We start from the raw sequence: 17,625 nt of genomic DNA on the forward strand, positions 1-17,625 counted from the left end.
GAAGTAGTGAAAGTGTACATTGGGTCTAGAACCGCGGTCTTACCCTACGGCGTGTAAACGATAGTGGAATTATCTATAACGATAGTAGTGTTTAAATTGATTTTTAAATAGGTTTGTTGAGTTTCTCTTAGTAGAGTTAATAGAGATAGAACTATGAGAGGTAGAAAGTAGGAGAGAACTATGAAATACTAATCCTTTTTACAATTATTAGGGCCTGTTTCCCCACTTTCTGATATAAAGTGCCGAATAGGCTATTCACATCTTTTTTGACAGATTCTCCATACTCGAACTGTCAAGTTAACCGGTGGCCTTTTCATCACTTATCAGGAAGTGGTGAAACAGACCCTTAATCTTTCTTAGAAAATTATCGAATTCGTTCATATCATAGTCATTCATATAACCAAACTAATCCTGGATGCTAATATTGTTAATTAGACATTTTTATTTAGTTATGAGAGATCCTTTTCGCCTTTCGGGATGAAAATGATTTTATCTAAAAAAAAACGGTTCCAGCGCAATAAAGGAATTTCAGTCCAACGAATATCCATTAAATTATAATTAATTTGTTGTTAAAAACGATATTGCCTGCTAATGAAACAGTTATTGACTTCCGCAAACGCCTGATTCGATTAACATACATAATTTTAAGTTTAACTTATTACAGTATACATTTCAAAGTTTATTAATCATCAGTGTAATTAATTACGGCAGTAAATTAACGTGTAAAACAAATTAAAGTTCGGAAAACATACTCGAAATAAATTGTAGTACGATAATATTATAACATGTTATTATAGTCTTGAAAATTTCATTTGATTGCTTCGTAATTGTACACAATTGTAGTAATGGCGTGGCATTAGAATTAATAGTGTATTAGCTACTGTGGATAATGGTAGTAAACAAGTGGATAGAGTATTGTTATCTGTCTCGTGAGACAAATTAGATACGCGACCTTCTGTTCACATTTAGCTTGTGGCATTTAGTGTGGTGATTTGACAATTGATCTTTGATATTGGATGATAAGCATTTTAATAAAGCCGAATCTGTTACATCTGTAGCTCTACCATGAGTTTAAGAGCCCATATGACCCTAACTTGACTACATACATTAACCTAAATCTCAAAATCTGTAAGGTCTAGAAAACTGATTTTTTGACACAAGTAACTTCAGTTCATAAAGATTAAATGCTCAAGACGAAAACACGATTACTCAAAAAATGCTCGATAGTTTCTTTTTTACAAAAAACCTTGTTTTAGACACATTTTTGCTTGGATCTTCGAAGTTTGCTGTCTTTTCTTTAATATTTTTTAATATCTAAAAAGGTATTGATAAAACCTCAATTTGCTCAAAACACTTTTTTCATAATCATTATAGTTCGTCTTTTATTCAAGTAAAACTAAATCGGCGATGATTCCGCGCCGTCCTTTTTCACCTGGCATATGAAAGACGGGCGTGAGTGTGAAGAGAGAAGGACGATGTTTGATTTTTAGAGTCAGGTGAGCTCTTAATGCTACATATATATGTATTTATCGATACTCCATACCGACTACGTAAATTTTTAGTATGGCAAATTTTACAGCGCCTCTAGTGGTTACTTGCGGAACTAAAATCGCCATACTAAATATTTACGTAGTCGGTATCGAGTATCAATTTAAACTCATGGTAGAGCCTCTGTAGTAAGAAATCCCCAAATATGTTTTCATTTATTATGTGGCCTCCCACGCTGGCCCGTGATGGATTACAAACATGTAGAGAGGAATATTTGTATTTTGTTGTCCATCGGCGGCGTCAATGAACATTTGCACAGTCACGGTAGCAGCAGAGGTAGCAGTTCCAGTTATCTATCAAGGCCCAAACGTCTATGCGTTGATCCCTAAATATTCCACATGTATTAGGCTTCTTACAGACCAACGGCACTTGTCGACGGCAAGTGCAGTTATTCTGTAAGCGCTCTTAGTAGGTCAATAGGTCTAGGTTTGTCCCATATATTCCACGAATTTATAGGGCTTAATAGTTCAAGTATTAAACGTGTATGTATTGCAGGCTGCTGTGAAATGTGCCGCTTCCCCCCGCACGAACGCGCTGTCGACGAAGCCCCGGCTGCCGCTGGCGGCGCTGACCGGCGACGCCGCCCGCAACCACACCTCACCCATCGTCAACTCCCATGTAAGTACCGTACAATGTCTTGATGGTGGCTGTACACACTCGACGAGAGCCTCTCGCCGAGATCCCCGGCCGTACATGCTTGCTCTAGTTTTCCTCGCAAGTCGCGAGATCCAACGAGACGAGGACGAGAGCGCCCTGTACACACTCGCGCTCGGCCTGTCTCGTGGTGTCACAGCCGCCATGATAAAGTTGCTGGCGTCAGATATTCCAACGCTAGATCCAGGGCCCGATATAGATATTTAGCCGCTCCGGTCAAATAACACTTTCGTCGCCCTTTACATAAAAAGAAAACCATATTTTAAGTCTTTCAGAGCTAGCTTTGTTGGGGCATACTAGGGGGAATATTTATTCAAAATACTTAAATATTTCCACTTTCTAACCAGGTGGGTTGGAAGTTAAAATTCTCCAACTTGGGTCATCACCCATGGATGGCTAAAGGCTATATTGGAAGATCAATTTTGCCGCCCCTCATTTTTTGTGTGTAACAAACATATACCATGTTTTATCAGGCTGCTTTTATCGTTAAGCGTTTCGCAGCGCCGTTGGAGCGCGCTTTCGAAGTTGTAACAAACGAATGGACGAACGGCGCTGCCGAAACGCTTCACGATAAAACCAGCCTAGCACAGTCTATCCAATGCCGACGCCGTATGCTCAAAACTCAGTCTTCGACTGCGGTGGCGTCGAATCTTCCGTGGCTCCCTGTCAGTAATAAAAATATGTTCAGCATCTACTTAGTAGCTACTTAGAATGTTATATTTCAATCAACCGTCCAGTAAGTGACTCTAGCTATTGTAGTAGTAAATCAGCTAGAATAGAGCTTGTTAAAGTCAATGCTAATACGATTCCATGCGGTGCTAAAATCCATGTTAATGGAAGCCTTTGCGAGGCTTAAAGTCATGTCAATACGATGTCTGCGAACACATTGTTATAACTTATAATCGATGTTAGTAGAAGCCCCTGGCTCTATGTAACTCATGTAATGAGGATTTATGGCATTGTTAAATTCATGTGAATAGGATCTCTGGAATTCTTAGAATCCATGTAATTAGCGACTCTGGCGTAAAATCCATGTTAACAGAATCTCTAGCAGTGTTAAATGCGTGTTAACAATATCTCTCGAGTTGAAACATTACATCTCCATAATATCATGATTGATAAAATACTAAACGTAATACCTATGAAGAGATTATAGAGAATAACAATGATATACTTACATCACCGGTTAATGTCGTGTTAACGTGTACATTAGTAGTTAATCATTGTTAAATGATGTAAGCCATTGTTGATTCTCGTGTAGTTATTGGATGTACATTGTTAACTGCCACGAGAGTAGACCTCGCGCCCCCCGCGGAGCGGTCAGCTTGCCGGAGCCCGGAGGTCTATTAGACATAAACACTTAATAGCTATCACATAATTTCGGTGTCGGTGGCCGAACTTATTGAAGGCTAGGTAGGAGTTGATTTATGTAATGGGCCAGCTCGACCGGAGAAATACCACGTTCTCACAGAAAACCGGCGTGAAACAGCGCTTGCGCTGTGTTTCGCCGAGTGAGTGAGTTTACCGGAGGCCCAATCCCCACCCTATTATCTTCCCTACCCTCCCCTATTCCCTTCCCTTCCCATCCCTACCCTCCCCTATTACCCTATTCCCTGCCACCTGCAGCTCTTCTGATGCTGCGAGTGTCCATGGGCGACGGAAGTTGCTTTCCATCATGTGACCCGTTTGCTCGTTTGCCCCCTTATTTCATTTAAAAAAAAACAATAAGTAGGTATACAAGAACTCTTTCGTCCGACAGACGTACATCCGAAGCATGGTATCTTGTCATATAATCATGCATTGTCTAAAAAAACTGGGAAACGAAATTTTTGCCGGTTCCGCCACCCCGGTAACTCACTACCTCCGTCCAGAGTCAAGCTAACCACTAAACCGCGAACGCGGAGGCGTCTCACATGTAGGATAAGTTCAGAGTTATTTTTACCTATTTTTTCATTTTGAATTTCTCGCATTGTGACACATAAAAAACTCTACAAGTTCTGTAACAAAGGCGAACATCGAATAAAGTATTAATAACGAAAATATTTTCACAGCCAAGCGTAGTATAAACGCTGTAATACGGTTATTTAAAATCCGATATTAATGATAAACAATTCAACAAAAGCCCTCACCCCTCGAATTATAAGAGCTCCTGGCAAAGTGAATTTTAACAAGTTTAAATAACTTTTGTTCGGCGAGTCGTCTCGAGTTGCGAGAGAACTGGGAAGTTACACTGGAATATTTCACTTTGAATATAAAATACAGTTTTACTTGTCTTGGCGTTTCCGCGCACTTTTCATTTGAAAACTAGCTGAGAGGCCAGGAGTTGGGCGTGAATGTTCGGATCATTTTAAACTCATTGTATTCTTTTGAGATTAGGGTCATAGCTGTAAAGTTTGTATGAAGTCTTGTTATACTACTTGCTAGATTCATCGTTGATTAAATGACCAGTAAAAAAAAATATAAATTGAAAATTGATGTTGGTTAATTATTTTTTATTTCATAAATATATGTTGGGATCATAAAGTTAATATACCTGGCGTATTAACTTTATGGTTGGAATTAATGTCCTTCTAAAACCGAATTCACCGAAAGAATATTTGTGGACTATGATATGATGAGGAAACTATGTACTTATTTGTGGAGGCGTTACCTTAACCTATGGCTGGTAACTACAAAGCTTAGAATCCGTATTTCAAAGCGGCTTAGCGTTTATATAAAAAAAAAAAATTTATGAAAGTATAAATTCAAAGTCAACAGGCGTATGAGTTACGACTAACGACCATCAATATTATTAATCGATTAGTTAAATATCAATTAGTTGGCAGGTGTGTTTGCTGTCGTTTTGACAATGATTAATCATTAAATATTGGTAGTGCCGGCAAAATACTGTCGGTAAATACAAAATGCTATGCGATAAATGATTTACATAACTTGTTTATTGGTGATTTGTTGACTTCACTGAACAGTCGTGTGATTAGTTCCCAACTACTTTTTTTAAACGAACTTGAATACAGGCTCGATTCAGGCGGGATCATATAAAACAGCAATGCCACTTTCAGACTTTGTCCAGAAATTTTTATCTCTTTAAATTTATCTCGATAATATACATTTTTGTATTATCTATAATCGGACCAAATAAAACTTGATAGAAGTAGTTTTTTTTGCATGCATTAGGTATACTTAATTGCAGTCAGAAGACAATATCCAAATGACCTTGTTTATTGCAAAAAAAGCCAGTCGCCTACGACTGATCGTAATAATTCATCGCTCGTGTAAGATTATTCAGTATCATTGTAATCCAAAGACCAACTTTAAACGGTTCAAAGTTATAATGTAATAAGTTTAATCTAGAAATCTTTGCTCTTTATGCTTTGGGGTACATTGTTAATAAAAAGTTGGAGACGTAATTAATTTCAGCGTTCCCGGCCCGCCGCGCGCCGCCCGGTAGCAGAGAGATACTTAGCGGCTGATTTCACTAACAGAATACCCACTAAACGACTTCAAAGCGTTCTCGACTTCATCTCGTTGAATAATTTTGTTCCATTGCCCGTGGATTGTGTAAAAGTTGGCTCGGGTAATGAATGTTTGCGTTAATAAGATGGAGTTACGATTTGTTGTTTTATGGGACGAAACATCGCTTTGTTAAGAGCAGGCGTTTAGCTACAGCATCGCACCGTAACATAAATTCTTGTACTTATACTATTTAAAAAAAAATTAAAACACACTATGTTGAATCCATTCTTCCGTACATCATGTAAATACGTAATGTGTCTATACCGATTTTGATGGGTATATGGAAGTACTTGGAGTCCCGGGAAAATATAAATTTTTGACATCACATAACATATACCTATAATAATTATAATTGTACATAGCTTAAGTCCTTTTTACTTTTTTATTTTCTATTCTGTATAGGTATGTTTTATGTTGAAAAAATAAACGTATTCTATTTTATCCTGTAAAATATACGGCGCAACAAACGAATTAGTGGGCTAGCCTCAAAAAGTCCAAACGGTGAATTGAGACCCAAAACTTTAATATAAAATTTCTAATTTTGTATGAAATTTTGTGCCTAGTCTCGTCATTTTGATTGTAAATATTTTGCTCGACTCTACAACAAAGGAGCGATTCGTGTAGGCGTTGAGTGTTAAACAATTGAAGCATTATATGCGCGTGCGCCTGTTATTCCACTGCGTTTGATGATCTCACCCATCTAAATGCAGCGCGCTAAATATATGCCATCCGCGCGTCTTCCGGACCCAGCTTTCTCGCCAAACGCATAAAACACGCATAAACTAACACTTTACTGTCATCGCTCGCTCCCAACTTTGCTGCTAATAGCATAATAATTTATACTGACTGTAAAAGATGAGATGGAGTCAAGTTTGCGGAATTGGCGGTGTGCGCGCAATCCGAGTGTCGACTAGATTGTTTATTGTGACAGTTTTGTTGGTATGCAAGTGGAAGAGAGACTTTGAACGTTGTAGAGTGACTCTACTTAGTATGACCCTGTTAGAGTATTTAATTATATTCTTTGGTGGTAGGCTAGGTATAACCGGTGGTAGGCATCATGTAGACGTTCAGAGAACATTTGCAAAAATTTATTCTGAATAAAAAAGTTTGAGTTTGAGTTTTGTACGTATAATTAATTAATTATAATCTTTACATAATATGTTTATAGCTATTTTTCTTCTTTTCTTTTTTTCTTAAGTCGGCCCAGGTTAAGACTTTAATAATATGTTATGCAAAAGCACAAGAACACTCGCCTAACATAAAACAATAAACATTCTTGACGCTTTCTCTAAAGAACTGTTTAAGAAACTGAATTCCGGTGAAGATGTTTTAAACTGTGCAAGAGGCTCCTTTCAAGACTGAAAACATCTAAATCCATTGAAGTTTTAATGAAGGTATTCAAAGCGGTAGCACCTCGGGGCAGAGATTAAAAACAACGTCTTGAGCGTCGTTTTTGTGGTGATTGCGAGCGCGAGACGGAAGGGGATCACAATGAACATTGCGGATTCGAGCCGGACGGGATGACTGCGGAAACTGGAGAGCGTGCAGTCGACGAGATATTAAAATAAAATGCCGCTGCGATATTGCCGACGTCTCCATTATGTTCGGCTCGGCTCCTATACAAATTGACCTATTGTACTCGGAGCGCACGATAGTATTAATTCGCTGTCAACAATATAACGGCTTTTGCGTTATGCGGCCCATGATGGATAAAGCGACTACAAACGTGTTGAGAATATTCGTCTACGATTGTCCATTATGACCCAACGTCAAAAAGGGTTTTATGATTGCTCATCATCGTTGAAGATGTGCAGTAGACATCTTCGCAATCATGGCTAATGTTCATGGCCCAAATACGAGCCTTTACGTTTATCGGTACAATATCGCACTTGAGGCAACTCCAGATTTGGTCGGAACGAGGGAGACGTTATTGCGGCGTTTTGTAAGCGTCCTTGTATACATAAGCTCTAAATAGGTTCCACGCTCGGCGGAATCCGAGCAGTTTACCCCCGCATTTCGTCGGTTCGCCGCCGAGATGTGTCGCAATCGCGTCCAATTTGCCTCCCCGGGCCCCGAATAAACCAGGAAATCTCGCTCTGCTGAGGAAAGAATAAATTATATCGTAAAAAGAATGGCAATTGACTTTTAAATTACGGATCGTGAGGGGAATGTGCTCGTACTTTTCATACTTTAAAGCAAATTGTAATATTGCACGACGGTGCTCTGTTTGGGTTGTCGGTGGTCGGTGGATTTTAGTTCGTTTCTTTGAGAATTTTGGTTCGTTTTATAAAAGGTACGCGTTGGATATTACAATTTACAAACGTTATGACTTATAGTTAACGCTTCATGTCTGTTTAGTCACTTTTGTAACGTGTCAAACATAGACAAAAATTGTGATGCTAACATAATTTTAAATATCTATTTCAAAGAAGCTAGGTTTTTAAGTTGTAGCTATTGAAAATTTTGCTGCCAATACATGAAAAATTCCGAGCGATTGTTAAATACTTAAGCGTTTCTCATAATATAGTTTTTGAAAAACACCGATCGTATAGATCGTTGTGACCATTACAACGATCTATGTACTACTATAATTTCCACTAGACCAAAGGCGATTTGATTAAGCAAACTATAACCGAGTCGCAGCGTTGATGGCTTCATATAGATTCAATTTGGCATGAAATAGGCTGCACCTCCCGGGGCGACGCAATCATTAGACTAGACTGGCGCATCTCGTGAAATGTAAACGCTGCTGGCTTCTGACATGGCTATGGTTTTGTGTGGAATTGACGATGTAAATAATTGTAATCAATAATTTCATTGTTATCAGTCTGGAGTGTGTCGGAAGCTCGTATAGTTGCTTCGTTGTGCTTGAAGAAATATGTACACGTATTATAGGTATAATAAAAGTCTCTCTATACCTACTACTTGTTTTTACCGACAAGACGTACATAACATATTATAAAACAAAGTCGCTTTTTTTATCGAAGAAGGTTATAGGCTATATTTTATCACGCTAAGACTAATAGGAGCGAAGAGATAGAGGAAAATGTGAAAAAAAACGGGGAAAATTATTTGAAAGGGCTGACTTCAACGCGCTAATCTCAGGAACTACTGGCCTGATTTGAAAAATTATTTCAGTGTTAGATAGCCCATTTAATGAGGAATGCTAAATATTTTATTACGCTAAGACTATTATGGGAGAATGTGAAAAAAACGGGGGAAAATTTTGAAAGGGCTTATCTCACGAACTACTGAAGCAAATTTTATGTTATTTGCACAGATAAGAATTAGACCACGTGAAGGATCATATAGGCTATCAATTTTAAACATTTTTTCAGTGGCTATATATTTTATACCCGTGCGACGCCGGGGCGGGTCGCTAGTAGGTAATATTTTGGAAAGAGCTTTTTTATATCACGTAGCTTCTTTGAATAGGTAATATGTTTCAAAACTAATTACATGATTTTGATGACATTTGACACAAATGAAGAGTAGATCACGGAGAAAGAAAACCGATTTAACTAGTTTTAACTGTGTACGGTTTACTTGTACGTACGTAGTCGTAAAAGATATCTAAAAAAAAGTTAAATTAGTATACGTATAAAGTCTTTTCACCTTTTATAAATAGGTATAAATACTTAGTCAAGACATTCGTCCATTTCCATTAGACGCTAAACAGTTGCACTCGAGCAATAAAAAGCTCGTTTTCATATAATTTAATGCAGCTCAGTTCTCAGTCTATTATCTGAAATAAATCATGGTACCTAATGCGAGACGAAATTGGTTGGAGCGAAGTGAGCTGCGGCCCGCGGGCCTATTACGTAGACTGACTATAATAAAATCGCTACTGAGGAGCGTTCAAAAATTACGCGAGGTATTTTGGGGGGAGGCCAAACCTCACCGAATTCCAATTGGAGTCTCATAAAATTGTAACATGTTTCAAACATAATTTGCGTGATTGGGACTTGGTTTAAATTTATTATAATTTATTGTGAAATTTTCACTCACTGCAAAATTAACTTGACCAATTTTGTCTACATCTATTAATTGCGAACTTTTTTATGATAACAAAGCTTTAGCCTTTGTTATTAAAAGAGTGTTCTAAAGCGTCTAACGTAATTTATGATCGTAAGCCGACTCTAATCGCCGCTTATCGTCAATCTTATCGAACTAAATGGCCAACTTAACACGTGTTCGTAATAGATATCGATAACATCGTTTAGTTCCCGCAATCCAAGCGGTTCTGTCCAGAAGCTGTTTATTAAACTATTAAACTGAGAATTGTTTGCAAATAGTAGTGTTTGTTGTAATAACAGCTGTTGCCGTATGGAGAAATACGATACTTTGTGTTTTGGCTATTAATTCATTTAGGGTGGCCATTTGTTTCGATCTGTCGCAATTCGCAAATGTACAGGCTTCTCTAAGAAAACAATATTGGCTACCACTGGACGTAAAGTGTAAAACGAACTAAAATTATTGTATTACTAGCTGTCCCGCCAAACGTTTCTTTGCCATGTAAAGTATTTCGCCCATATTATTTTATTGAAGTGGCTAAATAAATATGGCACCATGGCAACGTCCATCGCTATCCCGACGTCGCACAAACAATGGTCGCCGTCAGTCTCGAGTTGTAATAATTTACTATTATTCATTCAACAAATGCACTTATCAATATAAAAAGTAGCCAGTAACCGATTCTCAGACCTACTGAATATGAATATAAAATTTGGTAAAAATCAGTAAAGCCGTTTCGGAGGAGTAAGGCAACTAACATTGTGACACGAGAATTTTATATATAAGAAGATTATATTATATAAGATAATATTAGTAAATTGTACTTCCAAATTACGCCTTAGTCAACAAAATAAACGTAGTGTATAATAATATTTTGTAATTTATATCCCGATTGCTCTCTCCGATAACGTTTATCGAGCCATGTCGAAACCGATCCTGGCGCAATATATCTGTGAATATAGTGTCGTTATCTATGGATATTGGAGGCCGGTCGTTATTAGTACATAATAGCCCCGCAGCCCTATTGTGCTGGCCGCCGGCCACGGTACAGACGGACACTGTGTTTTTATTCGTCGCGATATTGCAGTTTGCTCGGTACCCCGATTCTGTTATTTCTATCCAACAGATTCGTTTGAGTTTCCATGCAGTGGTCGATTCACTCGATATAATAAACGTCAGAACTGTCAATGTAAGGTATAACTACGAAATGATAATATACTTATCCAAAATTGTCAAACAACTTCTGGTTGGTCTAAACTCTAAAACATAAATTTTCTTTACATCGCGAAAAACTCAAAATGCCTCTATCGAGAAAACCGCCAAACTCAATACGCTATACGCCAATATGTTTGTCTATAAGAATAATATTTTATTCTGTTGTTTGATAGCATCAGGACTGCTCGATGCAGTATCAAAATTGGATTAAAATAGCAAAATCGAGGTACAGGTCGACCCCGATTTCGTATATATCGAGGATTGGACGCCGGTAATGAAATTGTCGAGACAAGTGTACAAATGGCGGGGTAATGTGCTTCTATTTGTACCAGTGTTTTATTTGGTTTGCGACTACAAATAGTGCTGGTATACTTATTGGCTCTATCTTGATTCTACTTATATTACAAAGCTCATTGACAAAAGGGAGGAAGGAGGAACGGTACTTTTGGTATGAGATAAAGCTATTCTATTCCCTTTCTCGGAACTCAAAGTAGACATATCTCTATAGAAAATTTTATAAAAATTGGTTCAGTGGATTGACCATGTACCAGAAACAAGCCATTTTGCCTTTACACTTTACACGTTTAAAAATTGTACTAGATATTTGACCGACCTTTGCTCGGTATTCGATAAAACACGAATAAAATGACATTTTCTAAAAATGATTCCTAGCTAGATCGATTTATCGCCCCCGAAACCCCCTAATATTAAATTTCATGAAAATCGTTGGAGCCGATTCCGAGATTCCAATTATATATTTATATACAAGAATTGCTCGTTTAAATATATAAGATTTAAAAATTGTATACAATACATCCATACAAAATTATTCTAGTGTGGAAAATTAAGAGACCGTTAAAAATAATGTAGAGCAATGATATGGTGTGATGGTAACGTTAAAAAGTAACAGTAATTATCGTGTTATGGCGATTGTCGCTATCGGCGAATCACAGTTAAAGGTGGCTTTCCGATCAACGCGGCAAGCGACCGCGACCGACTAAATTTTAAAAAATCCACTTAAATGACATAGACTGAGACTGTAATTGTCATTATGTCCTACGCCAAATTCTCATTTTCTCATTTCGCCAATGAGCCTAGGTCATAAAGTGGCCTGTCTGACTGGGAGACGGGAGTGGAGCACCATGGACCTTTAGTGGGTAGATCCCACATACTCCGGCCGATGTCTCAAATCCGCCGGGGATGCGTAAAGCAATTTCCCATGTAAAAAAATGTCAAAAAGTGCATTTTATTTGAATTTTTCGTTCCATCGCAGTCGCTCGCGGCAAGGATCGGAAAGCCACCTTAAAGGAGTGAGCACACTGAGACGGGCCGTGCCGGGGCTCATCGCAAAAATCCGCCTCCATACAATTTGTATGGAAGCAGATGCGCGTATCGCACACTGTGTCGGGGCGCAGCGGATTTCCGCTTCCATACAAATTGTATGGAGGTGGATTTTAGCTATGAGCCCCGGCACGCTGAGCCCCGGCACGGTCCGTCTCAGTGTGCTCACTCCTTAACAGGGAGTCGTGAGCTATACAATGTACGCCAATGTTCAAAACCATGAAATCGACGACACGCTGACTGAAACGATAACAATTGTGTGTTTACATCGTTTAAAACGTGAATATGATAAGGGCAGTTCATGTGTTACGTGAGCCCTGAGGCCCAGGCCATGAGGCATATTCGAATAAATCTAAAAAAAAAAAACTAATCTTTATTCGTCGAGCTTTCGAAAATTATAAATTTTTTTTAGCAATAGAAATTCTTAAATTTTTAAGATCGATAAAGGCATATCCGTATATTAGTACCGTTACTAAAATTTATTAGGTGCAATTTTTTCCCACAACTCCCACGGCCCACGCAGACGAAGTCGCGGGCAAAAGCTAGTCTTAAATAAAACACATTCTTTAAACTTTAAAGGGTTTAATTTTAACCTAAATAATTTTTCTCAATAAGAGTATTTTTTTATTCTTACGTGAGAATTGAGATAAGAGGTTTTATTAATTCGAGAAGAGGAGAATCAAAGAACTTTAAAAAAAAATCGTTAAAAAAACGGTAGGTATGTATGAACGGCCCCAAACATAGTGTGCCGGCGGCGAAATAATTAAACCGGCATTAGTTGAAATAGCTACAATGCAGTGGAATTGGTAATTCAATAACGGTTCCATTAGGTCTTTCCGCAGTGTAATATTAATCTGCGAGCGGTCTGTCGCCAAATTGTATTTAGCGCCGCCGCCGGTGCGACGTAGTACGTCGAGATTGATCCGACGTGCTGACGTGCGACGTGCCGGTTAAATAAACGATTCGAATTTTAAAAATTTGGTTTTGGAAATCGATTCGCAAATGGCGGCTTTTAGGCTCAGTATAGTGGTGTATTTTTTGTTACACATCAAGAATAAAATGTGGAGGACTATTAATTCAGGGGCGGATCTACTATAAGGCTTTTTGGGCCTTTGTCAATAAATCGACTATCTAAAATTGGAATAATTTTTCAAATCGGACAAGTAGTTCCTGAGATTAGCGCGTTCAAATAAGCCCTCTCAAATAATTTCCTCCCGTTTTTTCAACATTTCCCTCTCTTTCTTCGCTTTTATTAGTTGTAGCGTGATAAAATATAGCCTGTAGCCTTTCTTGATAAATGGACTACCTAACACTGAAAGAATTTTTCAAATCGGACCAATAGTTCCTGAGATTAGCGCGTTCAAATAAGCCCTTTCAAATAATTTCCTCCAGTTTTTTCCACATTTTTCTCTATTTCTTCGCTCCTATTAGTCTTAGCGTGATATAATTAAAAAGAATATAATAATATTTGGAAGCTTTTGTTCAATATTTATATAACGAATAGATTTAATCTTATATATAAAAATGGATTTTCAAATGTGTTAGTCGCGCTAAAACTCGAAAACGGCTGAACGGATTGGGCTGATTTTAGTCTTATTTTTCGTAGAAGTCCAGGGAAGGTTTTAAAGTGACACGAAGTTCACCGGGACAGCTAGTACATATATAAAAATGGATTTTCAATTGTGTTAGTAACGCTAAAACTCGAAAACGGCTGAACAGATTGGGCTGATTTTAATCTTAAAATATTCGTAGAAGTCCAGGGAAGGTTTTAAAGTGACACGAAGTTCACCGGGACAGCTAGTTTAAATTAAATATATTTCCTCGTTATTTATCACAACAAAAAATATCGATGTAATATCGTATTTCTACAATGTATAATGTATCTGCGTGATACAAAAACACGAACAAAATAATTGACGACACGAATTGGGAAGCCTATATTTAGTGAACCAATAAAAACACGTATATTTATTGGTTTTCGATATCTATCACATAAACTGTTGAAGCCATTTGCCACGCTCGTAGTTTTTATTTCCTTTTATGATGGAAAGTAGAAACTCGAAACGTCCGCAATAATGTTTATGTTCGATATAATCCATACTTATATTATAAATTCGAAGGTGTCTGTCTGTCTGTTACCACTTCACGCCCGATCCGCTGAACCGATTTTACTGAAATTTGGTATGCAGATAAAGTCCTGGGAAAGGACATGGGATAAATATATTTTTGTTGCGGAACCGCAGAATCGCTGTGGGAATTGGTTTATTTCACTTATTGTAAAGGCGTTAAAAGTATTACTTAGTAGTGATAAAGTTTTTCGCTATTATGAAATCATAATGCCGTATCTTCATTTCATTGAGTTTTTATCGTGTGTACCTCTTTGTGCGTTATACTGCAAAGATTATCGTTTAAACTTTACGACTTCGCAATATCGCAATATTATGATGTTTGAAGTTGAAATTATTTAAAGCTTTTAGCCTAGCAAATATACTTACTATGAAATGATGTAACTCCGTTGCTCCGTCTGGGCAAGTTATCTGGGTGCACGGTAGTGCACTCGCCAAGACAAGCGAAGCGAAGCGCAAGGGCCACTACCTACCTTTTCTCGAAGTGTTTCGTCGTTTGAACCCTGAATAGAGTTGGTTTTCGATATACCAGATAGTTCATATTCTCAGGATATGATGTCAATAGTAGACTAATTAAAATACAAAGTCTCAATTGAATAGCTCTTAACTTTAGATTTTATTGATATCTAAAGTACACAGATTTCGTCACTGACTCACTGACACACTGATGATCATCAAAATGTTTAGCTAATTCCTGAACTGCTAGAAAGCTGAAATTTGGTAGGTATGTAATCTAAGTTAAGTATACAACTAACAAAAAAAATCATAAACTTATAACTTTCGCCCCCCATCCCCTAAAATGGAGGGTTGAAGTTTATATGAGACTTTCACCGATTTTAAGAATAATTAGGACATGAAAGACACACGGGACTGTAGACAGTAACTAAAAACCTATTATTAAGAGGATACACCAGGGGTGAGAGAAATTAAAAATAGGTATTTGAAAATGTATTGTTGTCTCACCAATCTCAAGTCTCCCACCGCAGAGCGCGATAGAGACAACACGACAAAAGTTCTAATAAAAGAACAGAAAATGTTCAATTCGTTGTCCGCTGATTCCTTCTCCAAAACTTAACCGATTTAAGTACTTTTTTCATTTTCATTAAGAATTAAAGCAAGGCTTGAGCTGTGTTCCTATGTTTTATTTTTTTTGTATATTTTAGCCAGTTTTGTTCTATGGGTGTTTAAACACAGAGGAAAATCTTGCCATTTTTTTGGGTTTTTGGACGTTATTATCTTTTTTAATAATAAAATTATGAAAAAAATAGAACATAGGGACATGCTAATAGTGGCCATAGATATTCAGGAAAAAAATCATAACTCTACCGGCATTATCCAGGGAGGAAACAGGGGACAGCGTTTGTATGGAAAAACGGCGGTGTGGACTCCTCTTAAGTACTTACAAGAACCATATTACAAAAAGAACTGTAATTCCACCAAAAACATTTCATGTTAAATGTTGCCAAGACGACCACATATTAGGTTTGCCCTGTGAAAAAGATATCAGATCTCATGTAGAGCCAAGCTTTTGAATCTACATGACCTAAATCTACCGACCCTAACTTCAACAAATTCCATACCGGACACTTTTTGTGCATTCCCATCTATACGAATGAGTCCAGACTCCGGTCAGATCGGCCTGCGATCAGTCCAACCGGATAGATCGTCCTCGCATTATAGGCACAGCGGCCTTAAGCGACATTACGCTTTTTCATTCACTTAAAAACCATTATTAGGTCTTAACTGTTTTCATTACAAGCTATTAGCGTAAAGTGCAAACCGTCTTACCTAATCAACTTGTAAGATAACGTCTGCAGATACGACATAAGCACATAAATAAACACGTAAATCGGCAAAGGTATAAATTAATTGGCAATTACAAAGTCGTGTAGTCGGCGCGTAATTTAATCGAGATTATTAACTCGGCAGTAATATCACAGTGTAAATACCATACAGTAGATCATGTTTATAGCAGGCCGCCTGATGGCCGCACGCGTGCCGCAAACTTATGCGTGATTTCAGATAACTTTAAATAGCAAAATGATGGAGTAACGCGGGGCGCCTGTAAATGTTATATCTATGTTCGGAGGGTCTGACTTCTGAGTTTAAGGACACGGTTGAGCCAAGCCACGATACAAAGTCTACATTATTTTTATTTGTCATAACACAAATAAAAAAATATATATTAGGAAACACAAAATTATGCGCACAGTTGAAAGAAATATTTTGTATTGCCCCTGTCTTTAAACATTCGTGTTTTAAATGAGAATAAGCTGTTACGATATGAATTATGATACTGTACCGTTTGTTACTTATACTGCGGTAATATCGAGCGTGAAGCTAGACGCCACAGTAATTAGAACGGAATCTCGGCACAGCTCGGTGTCGGCCCAACGAGGGACGTGCTGCGACATAAATAAATTATGCAACGCCACTTACCGACACCGCCTGATGTCGGCGAGTGTCGGTGTCGGCGAGTGTCGGCGTGTCGGCGACTGTCGGCCAAAGGTCCCCCGCGCTTGACTTTATAATGACGCATTAACCACCTCATTAATATATCAGATCACACCAACCTTTTGTCAGCCCGTCAGATGTAACCGTGTGTTACATTTTGGAGACGAGACGATGAAAGAGGTAAAACATAACTCTTGCACATTTACCCTAGGTTTCGTTCGCATTATAAAAAACTAAAAACGTTTTTATTTTTTATCGTATTTTGTCGCATTCATCGTTCATATTTGAAAAGAGACGTCATTAATATTATTATTATCGTTTGGCCAAAGAAAGCGGCTTTACATTAAAGGTTAAAGGATTTTGTTAAATATTATGTGAGAGCATAATATTGTTCATAATACTTACCATTATGTATAATAATGGAGTACGCTTAATTGATTTACAAAGTTAGCACTACTTTGCCATCACAAATAGGTATCATTATACCGGCTTAAGTAGTTAAGTGTTGAAAGTTTTAATAAGATACAAGCTCCGAACAGAGGAAGTTCAGAAGTAACGATGCTCTAAAGTAGATAAACTTGGACTACTGTCAATAAATTCTACTGTAATGTTTTATTCTTGTGAATGAAATAGTTTTGTAAATCTTAAGAAACCTTCCCTAATTCAACGTTCCTAATTCCTAGTGTCGCTCTCGCGATAAAGACGTTTCTAATGATACATCTTAAGTGTGTCTTCTTCTTCTTCTTCAAAAATGGTCTCC

General features: G+C 37.7%; 1 protein-coding gene across 1 annotated transcript in view; it reads left to right on the forward strand.

Annotated features, from left to right (window-relative positions):
• Positions 1-17,625, forward strand: part of LOC121733019 (fibrosin-1-like protein) — a 97,482-nt gene that overhangs the window by 21,269 nt on the left and 58,588 nt on the right. The window contains exon 2 of the mRNA XM_042123089.1: positions 2,044-2,166. Coding sequence (XP_041979023.1) covers positions 2,044-2,166 — 123 coding nt within the window. The remainder of the gene's footprint in view (positions 1-2,043; positions 2,167-17,625) is intronic.

Source organism: Aricia agestis, chromosome 13 (genome assembly GCF_905147365.1).
Source record: "Aricia agestis chromosome 13, ilAriAges1.1, whole genome shotgun sequence".
Classification (NCBI taxonomy): Eukaryota; Metazoa; Arthropoda; class Insecta; order Lepidoptera; family Lycaenidae; genus Aricia; species Aricia agestis.